The sequence below is a fragment of the Egretta garzetta genome, unplaced genomic scaffold, assembly GCF_000687185.1.
Source record: "Egretta garzetta isolate BGI_Z169 unplaced genomic scaffold, ASM68718v1 scaffold22, whole genome shotgun sequence".
In the NCBI taxonomy this organism is placed as follows: Eukaryota; Metazoa; Chordata; class Aves; order Pelecaniformes; family Ardeidae; genus Egretta; species Egretta garzetta.
Genome location: NW_009259102.1, coordinates 2728470 through 2745527, shown reverse-complemented (window position 1 = coordinate 2745527; position 17058 = coordinate 2728470). Strand labels below are relative to the sequence as shown.

The following is a 17058-nucleotide window of genomic DNA, read 5'->3' as shown; positions in this document are numbered from 1 at the left end:
AACCAATTCCTAAAAAGGAAAAAAAATGCAAAGTTCAAATAAAAATTACTACTTGATGAGATTACTTTTTTGTTCTGCAGCTTAGTATTATAAAATGCTGTAAAACATCTCATTGCTGCTCTTAAAATTTTAAAAGACAAGACTGTGTCCAGGTTCTCCAAGTAACTCAGATGTAATAGCCAGTTACGTTCAGCATCCAACTTTTCCAATAAACTCTTGTTCTTTGCAGTTGGGCTGTAACCAAAAAATTGTTTGCCCTTTGCAACTGTTTTTCTTAAAATGAGTACCGAGTGCGGATTCATCATTTCCACTTCAGAAATTTAAAGTCAGATTTTAAAATCTGAACTAGTCACCACAGTTTCTTCATAGCTGATAAAGAGACAGGTAGGCCCTAACTGATGATTCAGCTCATCTTAAGACAGCAGGGCAGCAGTGGTCTCAAAAGATGCTTACCTCTCTGTACAGACTATACAGACAAACTTTCTAAGACTGTATCATAGAATCATAGAATGTTTTGGGTTGGAAGGGACCCCTAGAGGTCATCTAGTCCAATCCCCCTGCAGTCAGCAGGGACACCGCTAACTAGATGAGGTTGCTCAGAGCCCCATCCAACCTGACCTTGGATGTTTCCAGGGATGGGGCCTCCACTACCTCTCTGGGCAACCCGTTCCAGTTTCACTACCCTAATTGTAAAGAATTTCTTCCTTATACCCAGTCTAAACCTACACTGGTTTAGTTTAAAGCCATCACCCCTTGTCCTGTCACAGCTGGCCCTACTAAAAAGGTTGTCCCCATCTTGCCTATAGGCCCCTTTTAAGTACTGGAAGGCCGCAATCAGGTCTCCCCGCAGCCTTCTCTTCTCCAGGCTGAACAAACCCAACTCTCTCAGCCTGTCCTCACAGGAGAGGTGCTCAGATCCCCAGGGTACGGTTGGCCTTCTGGGCTGCCAGCGCACATTGCCGGCTCATGTCCAGCTTTTCATCCACCAGCACCCCCAAGTCCCTCTCAGCAGGGCTGCGCTCGATCCTTTCTTCCCCCAGCCTGTATTGATACTGGGGGTTACCCTGACCCAGGTGCAGGACCTTGCACTTGGCCTTGTTGAACCTCATGAGGTTCACACAGGCCCACCTCTCCAGCTTGTCCAGGTATGCCTGAAGCTAGATGATCCCAGAGAACCTGAAAATCTTATTGCTTTTGTTAACATTGGGATTAGTGAAGTCACAAAAATTTTACAAAGCCCAGTTAATTTTTCTGATACATTCAGACGTACAACAAGAACAACAAAACCCCCCAGTCAGATTCCATTTTGCACACAGGAAGAAAACTTTCTACTCAAGTGACTTAAAAAAATTTCTGGGGTTGTTTTTCCGCTTTGCTTGCTTTTTACATGTGATGAAACATCTAAGCACTACAGTGGCTTTTTAAATCTGCATGTCAGTCCCCAAGTTTAAAAGGACAATTGTTAACATAATTTGTTCTTACAATAAGAAATACAAAAAGACAAAGTGTTTGGTTTTAGTCAATTCCTCTATTTATTTTTCAGGCACTTCTGCAATTGATTAAGGTACCCGCAAGCTTTTTAGTTGTATTACTCCATTCTCAAGCTCTTTATTATTTAAACTGTACCTGGAACCAATGGAGCCAGATTGAGAAACACATTAGGGAAGTACAAGGATACAAACCAACCTGGGAGAGTTTTTCATTTGCAGCCTTCATCTCCATATATTTAGCTTGATTTTCCTGTGACATGTCTTTTACTATGTCATCTGCTACAACCTTTTCACGTTCGATATCTTCTTCTACCCCTTGAATAAACTTTTCTGTGCTGTAAAAATGGAAAGGTTTTGTAACTTTTACTAGTTAATGTTTATTTTATGAATTAACTTTTCTGTGCTGTAAAAAATAGAATGTTTTTGTAACTTCTACTAGTTGATGTTTATTTTAAGCACCCATTTCAAACTCTGGTATTCCTTCAGCCTCACTGAAATGATCCTTTACCACAAAAGCTCCACAGACTTTAAAAAAAGGATTTACCTACTTGTATCGGACCTTCTTGGAGTTGGATTAGCTATATAAACATTCACGCCACAGAATGCAGAAGATGAAGAATCCTTTGCCTTTACAGTACCCACGTAGTACTTTCCAACACTCCCACCCTGTCTACCTGCATAGTCACCAACACTGGCAAAAGTATACTACTCCCTCTCAGTTGCTCTCAGAAGGTGAATTCCTGGAATAAAAACAGGCAGCTTGAAATAAAGGAGCTGGTATGTGATTTGTAACTGCACATAAAGAAAACATATTATATAGATAACAGGACATGACGGTACTGGGTAATGATGATAAGATGACTTTCTTTTAGCAACGAAATTGTTGGATTCCTTAAGAACGGAGAGTGGCTTCAGAGTCTTAGGCAATGTAGAGCTTCTTAACCATGCAAGAACTAAGAAATTAGCCATTCCTGACATTCTTGATTCATGACTTTAATCTCATTAGGAAATCAATGGGCTGCAACCATAAAAATGTCTCTACTGCTGCAACTACAGTGAGCTACAAGCAAATGTTCTAGCAGATTCAAGGAAGGCATAAAGAGTTTTTCCTCACCGTTTCATGTAATGTCTAGTAATTTCTATGAAATTCCTCAAAGCTAGAGAGTCAACTCGAGAACAAAGCTAAAGGAAATTAACAAAACCCTCTGAGACTCTGAAGAGTATACTTTCCTTCCCTTCACAGTTAATGAAAGATTGTTTAAACTGTCTGCTTGTTTCCAGAGTGACTTCTGCTATTAAGAATGACAAAATCAGCTGGATACCTTCCTTCAGGATTTATTTTTCTTCTATTTTTCATTAACTCTCCTGAGTTGCAAGATGCCAAAAATTTTAATGATTGCAGCAAAGAATGCCCTCAAGCTTAAAAGATGGTGTAAAGCAGTGGAACTGCACAAAGACAATCTCAGAGTAAAAGAATAATGAAAATTTCATAGAAGCAGAGTAGAGTTGATGTTGGAATGGACTTCTGAAGGTCACCTAGTGCAACCTCTCTACTCAAAGCATGGTCACCTAGAGCAGGTTGTCAGTGTGTTGTTCAGACAGTTTTTAAGTATCTTGAAGGATGGAGACCCCACAACCTGTCTGGGCAATGTTTCATTGTTTGGCCACTCTTAGAGCAAAAAGAGTTTTTTCTTACATTTAAACGGAATTTCCTGTTCTGCAGTTTGTGGCCACTGTCTCTTGTCCTGTCCTTGGGCATCACTGAGAAGAGAACAGCTCCATTTTCTTTACTCCTGCCCATTATGTATTTACTTTGATAAGATACCCACTATGCCTTCTCTTCTAGAGACTAAACAATTCCAGCTCCCTCAGCCGTTCCTCATAGCTTTCACCACTTCGGAGAAATTCTCAAAAAAGATTAAAAAACGTAATCAGTCTTCCAACTGGCTTCAAAAAAGTTCTATTATCTCCAGGAATCTGAAGGTCTAAGTAGAAATTCTGTCAGGTTAGCAACCCATGCTGCAAAGATGCTTTGGAGCCTGATAATGAAGAAACAAATGGAAGTGATGATCTCTCACTTTCTGTGGCAAATCTGGAGTGCATTGGAGTTCCCATCCATGGAAACATTCAAGACCAGGTTGGATGGGGCTCTGAGCAGCTTGATCTAGTTAGCGGTGTCCCTGCTGACTGCTGGGGGGTTGGACTAGATGACCTCTAGGGGTCCCTTCCAAACCAAAACATTCTATGATTCTATGATCCAGCATGTCCTTGAGACCAGAAATGTCTGACTTGTGATTTTCTAAGAGGCAATAAAAATATCAGCAATGGCTCTCACAGGAAGACAATTAATTACCACAAATAATTTGAAGACTACTGATGAAGCTGAACCAGGGATGAGGCTTGGAAGGTTGCAGAATGTTCTGAGATATTAAGCAAAAAATCAACAATAACATCAAAGAGGGACAGTGAAGTAAAATGGTTTCTACAGACAAATATTTGAGACTAATAGAGAATAAGAGGACTCTGAAGTATTTTGTAGTTTGATGCTGTGCATTGGACAGAATGAGGCTTTGAGATGAGCACCAATGCAAGAAAAAATTTATTGGACGTAGTGTTTGTGTATCAATATAATCCCTTTTTCAACCTGCATATAGACGTGCTCTAAAATCAGAGCAAGTATCATTTGTTTTTAAAATTTCTTCCTGAAATATAGCCCATATACAGTTGTCCTTAAGTGCTTGTAATTCTTTGTAAATAATGAGCTTTATATAGCACACCCTGCAGCTCCTCTGATGCTGATCCAAAACACAAGAATTTAACACAAATTTAACTAACCACTAGAGATGTTTACTTTAGTATGCAAATACCTTGAAATTTTCTGCATCTGATGACTGACCATATAAAAAAATGCAAGCCTTTTTCTGTCTCCAGCATTTCTTTAATTGATACAACCGAACTTGCTTGTAAGTTCATGGTGGCATTTTGACTTGGTGTTTCCTACGTGATCTGTAACTTGACACTTGAACATACTACTACTTAGACTTCCCTATTGGCTGCAGATCCAATTAAATCCAAGATGATTATAAGGAGTTGCTCAACCTGGTCAATCTTTTGCTAAGGATTTCTAGGTTCATTATTTTTTTACATTGCCTGCTTATTCATCAGGTACAAAGGTTGAACAAAACCAAAGTGCTGTTGCACCATATTATTTCTTGTCACTGCACTGAAAAATCTACACATGTGTACATACGCTGCCTATGAGAAGCGACAGAAAGGTAAGACGTTTGGCACATCTTTTTTTTTTCAAAATGTAGGCGAAGATTAATTATCTTTGTTGCTAGACTGGAAACAAATACATCTTGAGATACATTAAAAGTTCAGGAATTACTACAAACCTTGGATATGCCAAGTTGTTAAGTAAATTGTACTTTAGTAGAAAACCAGGGAACAGTCCACTACTTCTCTGAAAAGCAGGCTACCTGATTATACAAACCCTATTACCTCCCCAAACCTGCCTTTTTCTTTAGAAATGCAAGAAAACCGATAGGCATTATATTACTATTAAACAATAAAATCTTGAAAAGTTCTCTGAGGAAAACTTCTTAAGAAAACGTTTCTAATTACAAGGAAATGTTAAGGTATTACCAGTGTATTGCCAGGCTCAGTTTTTTTCCAGAACAGTTGATTAAAACAGCAATTCTTGAAGTCTGGTTCTAGCAAAAAGCTAAACTGCAATTAAAATTCCAGATGCTTTCCTGTTCTTCCACTGATTGTATGGGTACACACACACAACGCAGGAAATCAAATTTGTAAAAACCCCCCTAACTTTTCAGTAGAAACTAAAATAAAAAAATAGGAACTACATTTTTGATTTAAGACATATGTAGGGTAAATTTTTTGTCAGAAAAGGAATTATTCAAGTTAATGGTATTGCCTTCATTCAGACATGTTAACTTTTTGCTTGAATTTCCGAAAAATTTTTAAATTAAGTTTCATTTTCAACTTGATTGTTATTGATTAACTTACAGACCAATTTTTAAAATAATATTTGAATTTCTTTTTCCCACTCTATTAAATACAGTATTTTTCTCGAAATCTGCAAGCTACAATAATGCTATTAACCTGTGTTTCTAGATTGCCTGCTTAAGGTCCGCTCTGTTTCTGAACATCTTGGAAGTGGTATCCTTAAGGTCCAAGTATGCCACAAGATACAACTGTTAACATAGTCTATATCGGGAGTCCTCAAACTGCATCATATTTTCCACTAGCAATATACTAACTGGCTCCAAGACGTATGCAGGCCACCAGTACTACCGCTGACAGGAACAATACCTAATACAGAACATAGTGGCTGCTGCTGCTAGTCACCCTTGTCCCTGCCACTGACAAAGTCTTAACAAAAACGCTGATGAACACTTTTTGTATTTAATGTAAATTTCCAACAGCAATAGAAATGCACAATGGATCAGAGCAGTATAAGTGGCATTTATCTTCTCTTTCTTCTAAGAAGTTAATAAGTTTCCAGGATGACTCAGGTGAATGAGGTCAGTCCTCAGACACACAAATGCAAAGAAGCAATCAATTAGACTTGACCAATTTGTTCTGTGACCTCACTTACTCCACACTGATCAGCAAAGGTCTCCTGGCACTCTTTCTAAGGATAGGTGGAGGTTTTTTTAAATCTGACTGGCTGCCTATATTTAGCATTGCTTGTGCAATTGAGCTTGTGCTTGTGCAATTGAGCTTTATTATGTAATTTCTCCCACTATTAAATTCAGTGAATACTCTCTACAACTCAAGATACAATAGGCACTTTAAACGAGTATCTTACAGTTTATCTTTTGGGTATCTTTAATCTGGAAGCTAGAGATCTGTGGAGGAGAGACTGAGGTTCACTTAGCCCACTATCTTTTCAGATGCTTAAGAAAAAGTGTAAAAATGAAGGGATAATCTACCTTTTACATAACATTTCAATTCACGCCTGGCATAAACAGGGACTGATAATGTAACACCTGACAGAGATGGTCTAACAGCCCTGCTCAAAATGAGTAGATCTTGCAAATAACACCTGATTCAAAGGGGGTAGATAAGTGACACTTTCTCTGAGAAAAGTTAATGTCACAGTGAATACCATTTGTCAGAAAAGCTTTCCTGACTCCCCAAAAATAAGGTTCAAATCTGTACAAAAACCCCAGCACAAGAGATTGAACCACTTAGTTCCAAAGATCAGAGCAACAACTATGCCTTCATAATACAGAGCTCCAGGTTTATGTTATATGATATATGCTATATTAGGAATAATAAAGAGATTAGAACATCAACCTACTAATTAAAATTTCACAAAAAACTGCTTGACAACTTATGTAAGAACATAAGAGAAATCTGACTGGATAAACCAACAATCCATCTAGTACAGTATTCTGCCTCTGTCAGTGGCAACAAGAGAAATTATTTAGGGAGAGCATGCAAGCCTGAATACTTCCTGCAGTTTACTCCTACCAGACTCTTCCAGTACCCATAATTGCTTTAACGGGGATATTAATGAATACATCCCTGCCTCTTCATTTTATCCACTTATGAAACTGTTGCCTATTAAGTTGTCTAAGCAATCCTTTTTCTATTTGCTGATACAGTCAGCTCACTGGATCTTAGGTGTGGATCAATTAAGTGAAAGCTGAATGCATCACTTCTGATAACCTATGTTTTTCCTCTTAATTTTACATTTTGCAGTATCTAAGTTAAAAAGGGAAATTATTGAATTATCACTGAAGTAAGTATATCTATCAAGTTGTTAAACTACCACTACAGAAGGCACAGGTATTCTGGTCTTCGTACACAAAAGTGTTGTTTTTTGCTAGGGTCTAAACATGAAACTCTCTTGGCTTGTGATCTGGGCTGGAACACTGTTTTTGAATCCAGTTACTGCTGACTGCAACATTACTTCTCAAACTGTAAGTTTTATATGCATGTAAATTACCCTTACTTTTGAAAGATACGCCAGAAGCTAAAGGCATTTTAAAAACTACCTTGTAAACATAAAATTCCTGAAGAAAGAAGCACACAGAGACAAATAAGATGATGCGGTTTTCTGCTAAACGGACAACTAACTGCTGACAGTCATTGTAAGTACGTGAATAACACTGAAACACATTTGAGATGGTTTTAGACAAAACGCTCTGCATACAACAGAAGTGCCTCCTTAATCTTTTTGGAATAGACCAAAAAAGCAACAGTAATTTGGACAAGACCAACTACTGCTCAAGTTAGAGAGATTTCTTGAGTCAGCACTTGCCCAAGTCAGGTCCAAATGTACATAAGAAATTTTAAAGGTTTTTTCCAGAGATTAACTTAGTGGATTTTGTATTTATTGGGGAATGGAAGGCACAGAAAAAGTCTTGATTAACAGTCAAGTGATAAAATTGGTATTGCATTATTTGCTCTGACTCACTGCCTACAGGTCCAGTACTATATCTTTGGGACAAACATGAAGAACAAAAAAAGCCATGCAATGCATACATACAGCATAGAAAAGGCACTCCACCTCCATTTGTTTTTAAATAAACTAACTAGACTCAACCTGGTCACAGCAGTAACAAGCTGAACATAGGCTACTTATTTAGGAAGAGGGATAACAACCAATCTGTTTCCAGTACCTTGGATCTCCTTTAAAGCCAGTTCAAGTATCTTGACACTAAACTGTAGTCTGCGGCAATGCATAAGCATACATATAAAGAAATCTACTCTTTTCAGAAAACAAAAATGTTTCAAGGTATTGAGAGTAAACAGTCTCAAACCTGAAAAGGCTGCAGCTATGCTAAATTTCAACCCAGAAAACCAAAATGAATTTAAGTGCTATATTTATAATAAAAATATATACTAAATGTTTTCTTGAAGGTCTGCTCCAAAGATGTTTTAAAGAGTAAACATAGCTGATTTTAAAACAAAACATTTGAAAAAGCATATTCGAAATAATTTTCAGCCTTGAATCTACTTCCTCTATGACACCTTTTTTCCATATTTTGTGGGAAAGGAATCCTTTTCCTACCCAGCCAGCCTTCATATAGAATTCTAAAACATACAGCCCTACTAATTCTAAAATAGCATGCTGAACTGGTTATATTTTGGATGATCATCACATAAAGAGCCTTGCATCTCAAACAGAATTTAAGCACTACGTGACCTGGAACTTCAGGTCTCTATACACTTGGAGGATTCATTCCCCTGTATCACCAGAACATGAGTATGTGGCGAACAACATAAATTAAATTGCATGAAGAACAGTAGAACTTTTCTTTTAAAGTACTGGCATCAAAAAACACAAGAAAGATTTTTCATGCCCTTAATAGTCACCACTAAGACACCTTCATCACCAGACTTCCCTACAGAATTTAATTGTTGTCATTCTCTTTTTTTCAACAGGTCACTTGTGAAGAATCTGGAAAGAACCTCTCTGATATCCCCACAAACCTCTTACAAAATGTTACTAAATTGAGCCTCAAAAATAATAAAATCACTTTAAAAGATAGTGACAAAGAGATTCTTCAAAGCTTTATCAATCTCACTGAACTTTATCTGAATGAAAACATGATTACTGTACTGTATAATAACAGCTTCTGCAGTCTGACAAAACTCGTAATTCTGGATATCAGCAACAATCATATTAGCACAGTTCATAAAGCAGCATTTGCAGGATTAAATCAACTGTCAGTGTTGAATCTATCCTATAACACGATTACTCAATTAGATTCAGATGCATTTACTTCTCTAAAAAGTCTGACAGTTTTAAATTTACAGCATAACATTCTGAAATCTTTTCATATAAAATCACCTTTTAAATTAATTAAAATTGGTTTAGCTGGAAACTCATGGATCTGCTCCTGTGACCTCCTTGATTTACAGATATGGCTAACTGCTTCCAATGTGACAATGGGTAAGTTTTGGTAAGAGCAGCATTTCATACTTGTTTACATCAAACAGCCTTACCTTGTTTTTTCCTGATCTGGATAATACCGACAATCAACTTATCTGTATTTTGCAGTAATACATTAGTTATCCATGAAAATGTTTTAGATTTGAGTGCCAATTAATTAGCAATATCTCATATTCACAGAAAATGAAAACAGCACTGTATGTACATTCCCAAGCACCATGAAAAAATTGTCCATCAAGACAGCAGATATCCAACTAGCTGACTGCAAAACTGAAAAAGCTTCTTTAGAAAGCACTGTAACTTCCATTTCTGCCATTAAGCTTAAAAATAGTCCCTTACTAACAGCTCTGACTCCAAACAACGTCACTGGAAACAATGGAACTCATGCAGGTAATATACAGACGTTTCGCTTTATGGCTTACAAGCTGTTTGATTTGCTGTTCTGTGAGTTCATACTGTTGCATTCCTAGCACACTGTCATTCTTCCATAAAAGCCAGGGCTACAGAACAAGAATATTTCCAGGTTTTGGTAGACCACACACGCATTATGGTGAATGTTAAGCTCCTCTGAGTAAGCGTTCAAAATGGATAAACCACACTTGAATTCTCAAATGATACTACAAACTGGTGATGAAATTTCAAAGGGTTGAAATTCAGATAATTGTCCAGACTTCTGCCTAACAGAAGTAGGGAAGCATCTTTAAAAAGATTCAACTACTTCTTCCAAATTAACTACTTTCTAGATGTAGCTGTCTTAAAATGCGAATGAGTGAGCCTATTAATTTTACTCCTGCCCTCAACTGTGTTCAGTGTAAAAGACATGGATGTGCCCATCCCAGATTCTTTGAAAATTTCAGTGATAGTCTCCTTACTTTTCTTCACCTTTTGATGTTAATTCTATCATCAGTCTGTAATACTCTAGCTTTTATTTTGGTAAAGTAAATTTTTTTCTTCTTACATGCAAATTAACGTTCTCCACTCTTCCACACTGAAATGCTTTACTTCTTGCTTCTGGCTAAAGCAGAAGAAATATCAATCTCCAGATACATATACTAATTGTAAGTCACCACTGCCACAGAATTCTTTTGCTGTAGCAGGTATAACCTATTTTAGGATAGCTGCCACCACACAAACCCAGCTTCTAAATAAAGACTAATGGCAACTACAGGCTACTGAAATTTTTATTATAAAAGAAATGCAATTGAAAGGATATGCCAAAAAAAAGATGTAGTATTTTAGGGTGCACGCATCATCACCATACAGAAATTTAAGCCTGGGAAACAGAATTTGAAGTAAATTACTGACTTTTTTTCTTCCAAAGCCCAATCTTGGAATTTAGATTTTGAAAAAATGGCTATTTTATATGTCCCCAGGAGTTTATCTGACTTTGAAACTATTATTTAATTTTTATAAATATGCATGGTGGATTTATATTGCTAGGAAATATGAGATGTACATGCACTTTTGGTCTGAGTGATGTTACTGACTTCCCAGTAAAAAAGCTGTAACAGTCTACTAAAGCTTTGGAGACACTCAGTAATTCCCCTGTCATTGTTTATTTTGTGTGTTCTCAATCTAACTACGAAAAATTCATACTAGAGTTCTTGCTGGTATTCCTCATGAAGATGACTCTTCTTTTTTTCCTGTCTGTTTAAAGAGTTACCACTTCTCAGCAAAAGTTGGACCTTCGTAGCGGGTGTCCTAGGGTTTGTCCTAAGCACTACACTCCTGATTTTTACTGCTATAAAGTGCCCAACATGGTGCCGCTATTTGATCAGCTACAGTCACCGTCGTCTGCAAGAAGATGACTCAGAGATGTTTGAACAGGAGTTCTCAGCTGACATGAGTTCTTCTCCTACAGTATCAGGTACAGACAATGAAGATCACAGAGTAATATTTGAGAAAGTTCATGCATTTGTGCCGGGGGAAGATGGATTTATTGAAGATAAATACATAGACTCTTATGCAACTGAGGAGCGTTAATGTCTTAAACACTGCATGATGATGAACTGGCTTTTCAAAACTGCAGTACACTTGTACTTCTGTATTATGCTACTTATGTACAATAAAAAATGAAGCTAAGCAGTCCATCTCCTTTCATCTTGTCAAATCCATGACAAGGTATTGCTGCATGAATCATGAAGCTACAAATGTGGTGACATGCATGACGAGCAGTGTCACAGCAAATACTACAAAACATGCAAAAAAATACTCATAATCCACTTTTCATAAAAACCTATTTGGTTATTTGGCGGGGGGAGGGGAGAAGCTTACTGCATATTGCTTAATGTGACTGAGTCTTTACAAAGTAGCTCGTGAAGCTGGCATAATCACTAATGCTTTATATACAAAGAAGTCCCGGAAGGAAAAATAGTTTCTCTAAAATGTTGAAGCAGACCACAGCCAGACTGGGGACTGAAGCCAGATTTTTCTTAACATAAAAATGTATTCAGGGGTAGATTAGACACATTTGTGAGCTGTTGAAAACAACAGTATATTGAAAAGGGACTTATTATCAAATAGTAAATTGTTTTTTAAAAGTGCTTTTATATAAATAAAATCTCATCACTGAGATTGCTCTTACTGGCAACAAGCAGGATCATATCTCTTTCTCCTGCACATCTCCTGTCCCTAAATTAAACATCTCAGAAACTCACCCCCCCAGCCTATTTTTATGGCTTACAAATTCTTATCGCAAGCACCTCACTATCCTTATCTTCCCCTCCACACACCCTTATACCTTGCTAGACAGGAATCTCAGTTCTAGTTCCCACTTCTACTTGCTTTCCCCTGCTACTCCACAACACAACCTCCAGAACTCAGGAACTTGGCAGCAGGTTGCCAAAAGACAGGAGTTTCCACTGCCACCTAACTCCTCCTGGATGACGTGGTAAGTATCTCCACAGCAATTACTCAGAAGAGTTTAAAGCTGGGAACTCCAGCTGCAGCCTGGCACTGATGTATCATCTCAAAATTGCTCAGGTGTCACTTGTGGCATGCATCTCACTGTTAAGGAACTTCTGCATTAGGTAACACCTCAATTTTGCCAAGTTCAGTTATGATTTTAACAGCTTTGGAGAAGCATACACTTCATGTACTTACGCTTGTCTTTCTGTGAAAATTTTATCCACACTCTGAGCGTCTCGGTCATTCTGCACCTTTAACTTGGAGAAAAAAAAAAAAAAAAAGATATTTTGACATACTGTATAATAATAAAGATACAGATTTTACACACCAATTCAAAATTTCCTTTAAAAGAGCAAGAAGCTGCTCAGAATGCCCTAGAGGAAGAAGCAGCAGAGGCTGCCTGCTCCAGACGTTTTTCGCAGTTGATACTGAAGAGAGACCTGAAATTGCAGGCTCCCACTGGAAACTAAAGGAAGTAAGAAGGTGTATCTCTGTTTGAAAAAGAAATACAATCAAGTTTGTAACAAACCAATTCACTTACTCTTACTGTGGGATTTATTCCTCGAATACTTAGTAAAATACTGTTTAAGCCTACAAACAAAATGAAAATGTAACACTTGCAAAGCATTCTTCTCTTTATGACACGTTCTGACTTCATTTTTCAGTCAAATGCCAGAGAAAAAGAAATTGTTTTGACCAAGAAATACTCAGGTGGTTTTTCAAGCTACCTTTTCTAAAACTAGTGTCTTTTGCTTATGGACAAAGTGATCTTAAGTAACAGAACATGCTTAATGCCACTCACACCTTAATACTTAGCACACTGTTAACTGTGCTAGAAAATAAAGAAAATAAAGGAAGAATAAAGCTCATGGATTTTGTGGCTGGCCACGTCAGAGACCTACTTAATATTTATTATACTAGAGTAATTTAAAAGCTAGAAGACAAGAGAGAACTAAATTTCCAGAAGGCCAGGCAGCTTTACAAGGCAGTGCAGTCTAGTCATAAGACTAGTGTTCTAAGCTTCCAAGTCAAATAAAGAATATATTTTAACACTCGTAGTTTGGGTTGGGATGACAGCCTTCTCAAATCTAAAACACACGAAACTATCATGGTTTAGTGCAACACTTCAGACAATTGTCTCACTGCAAACACATTGCCAATATTATGGTTAATTTAACTGGAAAAAATGGTTAAGTTTTAAATTAGTACTAAGCTTTTCTATATATGTTGTATGTTCGAAGAACCAAGAATGTAACACGCACTGTTTCATTGTTCGAAGATCGCAAATATCTTAATTCTTACCATATTGTAATCTCGAATCACTTCTGCCATATCCGTATTGGTGTTGAGTATATCCACAACCTGAAATGAGATGGAATTCCAACCTGTTATTGCTCTCCTTTTTTTTAATTACACACAAAAAAAATCACACAAATAGGTAGCAACTCACAAAGTGCTCATGAAAACACAGCAATTTTGTTATTGCAAATGGAAAAAACGTGATTTGGGAATCTTAATAGATGACATGTAGTTTTCAGAAGTAATCATCATTATATGTAGCTGTACAAACCCCACAACACAGCAGTAATTTCTTAAATCCAAATGCAACTACTTCTCCTAATGTATAGTACACTTTTTTTTTTCTTTAATTAGTTTTCCTTAGTTTCTGCCTTTTTCCTTTCCAATAATGGAATAACAGGTAGCATTAACCAATAAATTTTTGCAGAGAAATGTCAATAAAAAAGATGCTAAAGTAAAGCAAAAGCAGTACAAAGTAAATGAGAGATGGGAGAGTGTTTGGTATCAAAAGCTGACAGCAGCATACCATGTTGTAGTCTGCTAGCTGACCTTGAAATTCTTTGATTTCACCAGCTAAAGCCTCAGCCCTAAATACAAAACAAAAAGCCAAACTTAATATGGGAAGATTCGTATATGTAAAAATAAAATAATGAAAAAAATAATTATTTAATGGTTCCTTGAAGCCTGCAGAATACTCGCGAACAGTCTTGCGACTGAGAAAGTTAGCACTGCATTAGCTGCAATACATCTCACCTTTTTTCATATGACAAATAGACAGATTTCTCTTGCTTGTACATTTCTACTTCTTCCTGAAGCTTGTTAATTTCTGTTGTGAGTTCATTTGTTTTGCTTCTACAAAAAAATAAATAAAATAGAACCATTAGCATTTGAATGTACAAATAAACCACAGACAGAACAGGAATTATATTTTACTACAGGAGATGTGCAATCAGTATCTCTCACACTGTACCATGTTTCAAATCAGTATTTCAAAGAAGAGCTGGATGACTGAAGAAAAAAGCAGAGTGGTTCTATCAGATAAAATCACAAGATGTAGTTAGAAAACCTGGACATGAAATAAAATTTTTTAATTAGCTTTTTGCCCCTACTGATGAAACAAATGTGGATTATTCTCAAAAGTACAGGGAAAAAAAAATTATTGTGCTGTTTCACAGAATGTGGATACCATTCATATTTAGAATGACATCTTTTAGGACAATACTGAAATATGATCAACTGACAAAGTAGCATATGTAATACAGTTTTTGCAAGGCCTTGCCTTTGTCAGTGTTAGCTCAACGTATAATTTAAGTAAACCACCTGAAATGTACACTAAAATGTGATGCTACTTCCCAGAAATGGAGCTATCAGACCTATCAAGTGTTACAGGTAGAGGCTCAAAATCACTGACCCTCCTTTTATTAACGCTGTGGGATTGCAATTAAATTAGCAAGCCTAATAACAAAATGTCAAATGAATCTACTTGTACTTAGACATAAGCATAAAATGCCTTTCCTCCTACAAACTATAAGCAAAATGAGCTTAATTCTTACAACAGGGCAGATTTCATTGTAAGTGAACACCACTTACACCACGCTATTCTTAAGCGCCATAAAGTTCATGTCAGAAAGGGAACAGAGCATTAAACCCTCTGTGGTTTAAATGTGTTGCTAAAACATACCTCAGCAGTCCGAGGTAATAAGTTTTATCCATTATCTGTCTCTGAGGACCTGACAAAGGAGAGTAAGATGACATTTTGTTAGAAAACTACTACTTTTGATGAACTGTAAATTACAGAAACAATCTGCAGAATTTGCAGGCAGGGAACTGCCATATTCTCGGTGTTCTTAAGTAAATTTTACCTCACTGAAATAAATGAAGGCAGAAATTAATTTTAGACTGTGGCAAAGGTAAACACTACTTTTTCGGCTATATGAATATTTACTATATAATAAAGTATTTTAATTATTCTGCAGTGATGGTAGAAGACAGAATTTATCCTGTTCTATTCTTTTGAATCACTTTTAAACACAGCTCAGGCACATAAAAGCCTTTGTCTTCTCTGACTGCCAAAAGCAACTAAAATAAAAAAGGGATGCTTTACTCTTCCTTTCCTTTCTGCTGCTCCTATTAATGATAGCTATTCACTCTGCAATTTACAGAGTGATGAAAAGTTTTCCTTTAAAAACCTAAACATTTCTTTAAAACATTTGCAGATACCTTGATAGCTATTTTCAGTAAAAAAATACCTTTCATTGCAGTTTTCATTCCACTTAATCCCTGTTGAGTCACTGGACGGTCCGCAACTTTAATCTGAGATGATAAGACTCCTCCAGTAGTTGACGAACCACCACGAGAACCAGGCCTTGATGTACTAGGAGGCATCTATAAAAAAACCAAACCAGAAAGCTCACTACTCTGAATTATGAATTTATTATCCTTATGCAATTGCCAAAGCAATTAAAAACCTAAGTTGGTCTCTATACTCTTCCTATATGAATCTTTTAGCATTTACATCTCTTCAGGCAAACAAAAGCTTCAAATGTCTGCTGCAGAAGGGGAAGAGATTACCTCTGAGCAGCTGTTCATTGTTCCCCCTGTCTGCAACATTAATGCTACTAAGGTCTCCCAGGTGAACTATTGATGCAAGACCTCCTTGATCCTTTTCATTCAAAATCAGACAATGAAACTCTCTGCGAAATCAAAATCTTAAAATTCTTCCTGAGAAACTATCATTCCAGCCACAGCACTAAAAAAATACAAAAAAAAATGAATAAAAATCTAAATATATCAAAGTTAATATTAAATTTTTTTAACATACCCCTGTTCCTATTCTGGTTGCTGATGGAGTCCTTGATGAAGAGCTAGGCCTCGTGGTCAGCCCTATTCCTGCTCTCGAAGAAGGACGAGCTATTGGAGGTCTGTTACTGCTGGCCATACTTGTTCCCTTTTGAACTTCTCTCTGGAAAGAAGGATAGAAATAGTCCTTTAATTTGCACAAGTTCTTTACAACTACCAGAGATCAACTCTTTTATGCTTAATTCTACCTCCTGTTAAAGGGAGTTTAGTTTTCTTTAGACATCTGCAAAGCACTTCCTTACTGGAAAAGCATGGTGGAGGAGACAGCGCTCAGAAAGGACCACAGAAGGTCCATCGGGAAGGGGAAAGAGCAGTCCCCCTTCAGCGCTTAGTCAGGCCGCAGTTCGTGTTGTTAAACAGATAAGCCTTGCTAATTCTTGTGGCATTTACTGTTTCGGCGTCTGCCCACAGAATTCAGGTCCCTTATGGAGCAAACTGGCCGCCGACAGCTGCTGTAAACACCCATTTGGGTGATCTGCAGACAGCCCTTCGGGCACCGCCGGGCAGCGCTGCCCCTGACGCGTCCCCGCAGCCCTCACCAGCCCCGCGAGGAGCAGCCCCCGGCCGCAGCCC

At 37.3% G+C, this 17058-nt stretch overlaps 1 protein-coding gene across 1 annotated transcript in view; it reads right to left on the bottom strand.

Annotated features, from left to right (window-relative positions):
• Nucleotides 1-17048, bottom strand: part of IFT74 (intraflagellar transport 74) — a 37681-nt gene extending 20633 nt beyond the window's left edge. The window contains exons 1-9 of the mRNA XM_035890804.1: nt 17025-17048; nt 16448-16588; nt 15876-16011; nt 15308-15356; nt 14380-14478; nt 14153-14213; nt 13630-13689; nt 12523-12584; nt 1627-1825 (exon numbers count right to left, since the gene is read on the bottom strand). Of these exons, the coding sequence (XP_035746697.1) occupies nt 1627-1825; nt 12523-12584; nt 13630-13689; nt 14153-14213; nt 14380-14478; nt 15308-15356; nt 15876-16011; nt 16448-16564 (783 nt within the window). The 5' untranslated portion in view covers nt 16565-16588; nt 17025-17048. The remainder of the gene's footprint in view (nt 1-1626; nt 1826-12522; nt 12585-13629; nt 13690-14152; nt 14214-14379; nt 14479-15307; nt 15357-15875; nt 16012-16447; nt 16589-17024) is intronic.
• Between the last annotated feature and the right edge of the window lie 10 nt (nt 17049-17058).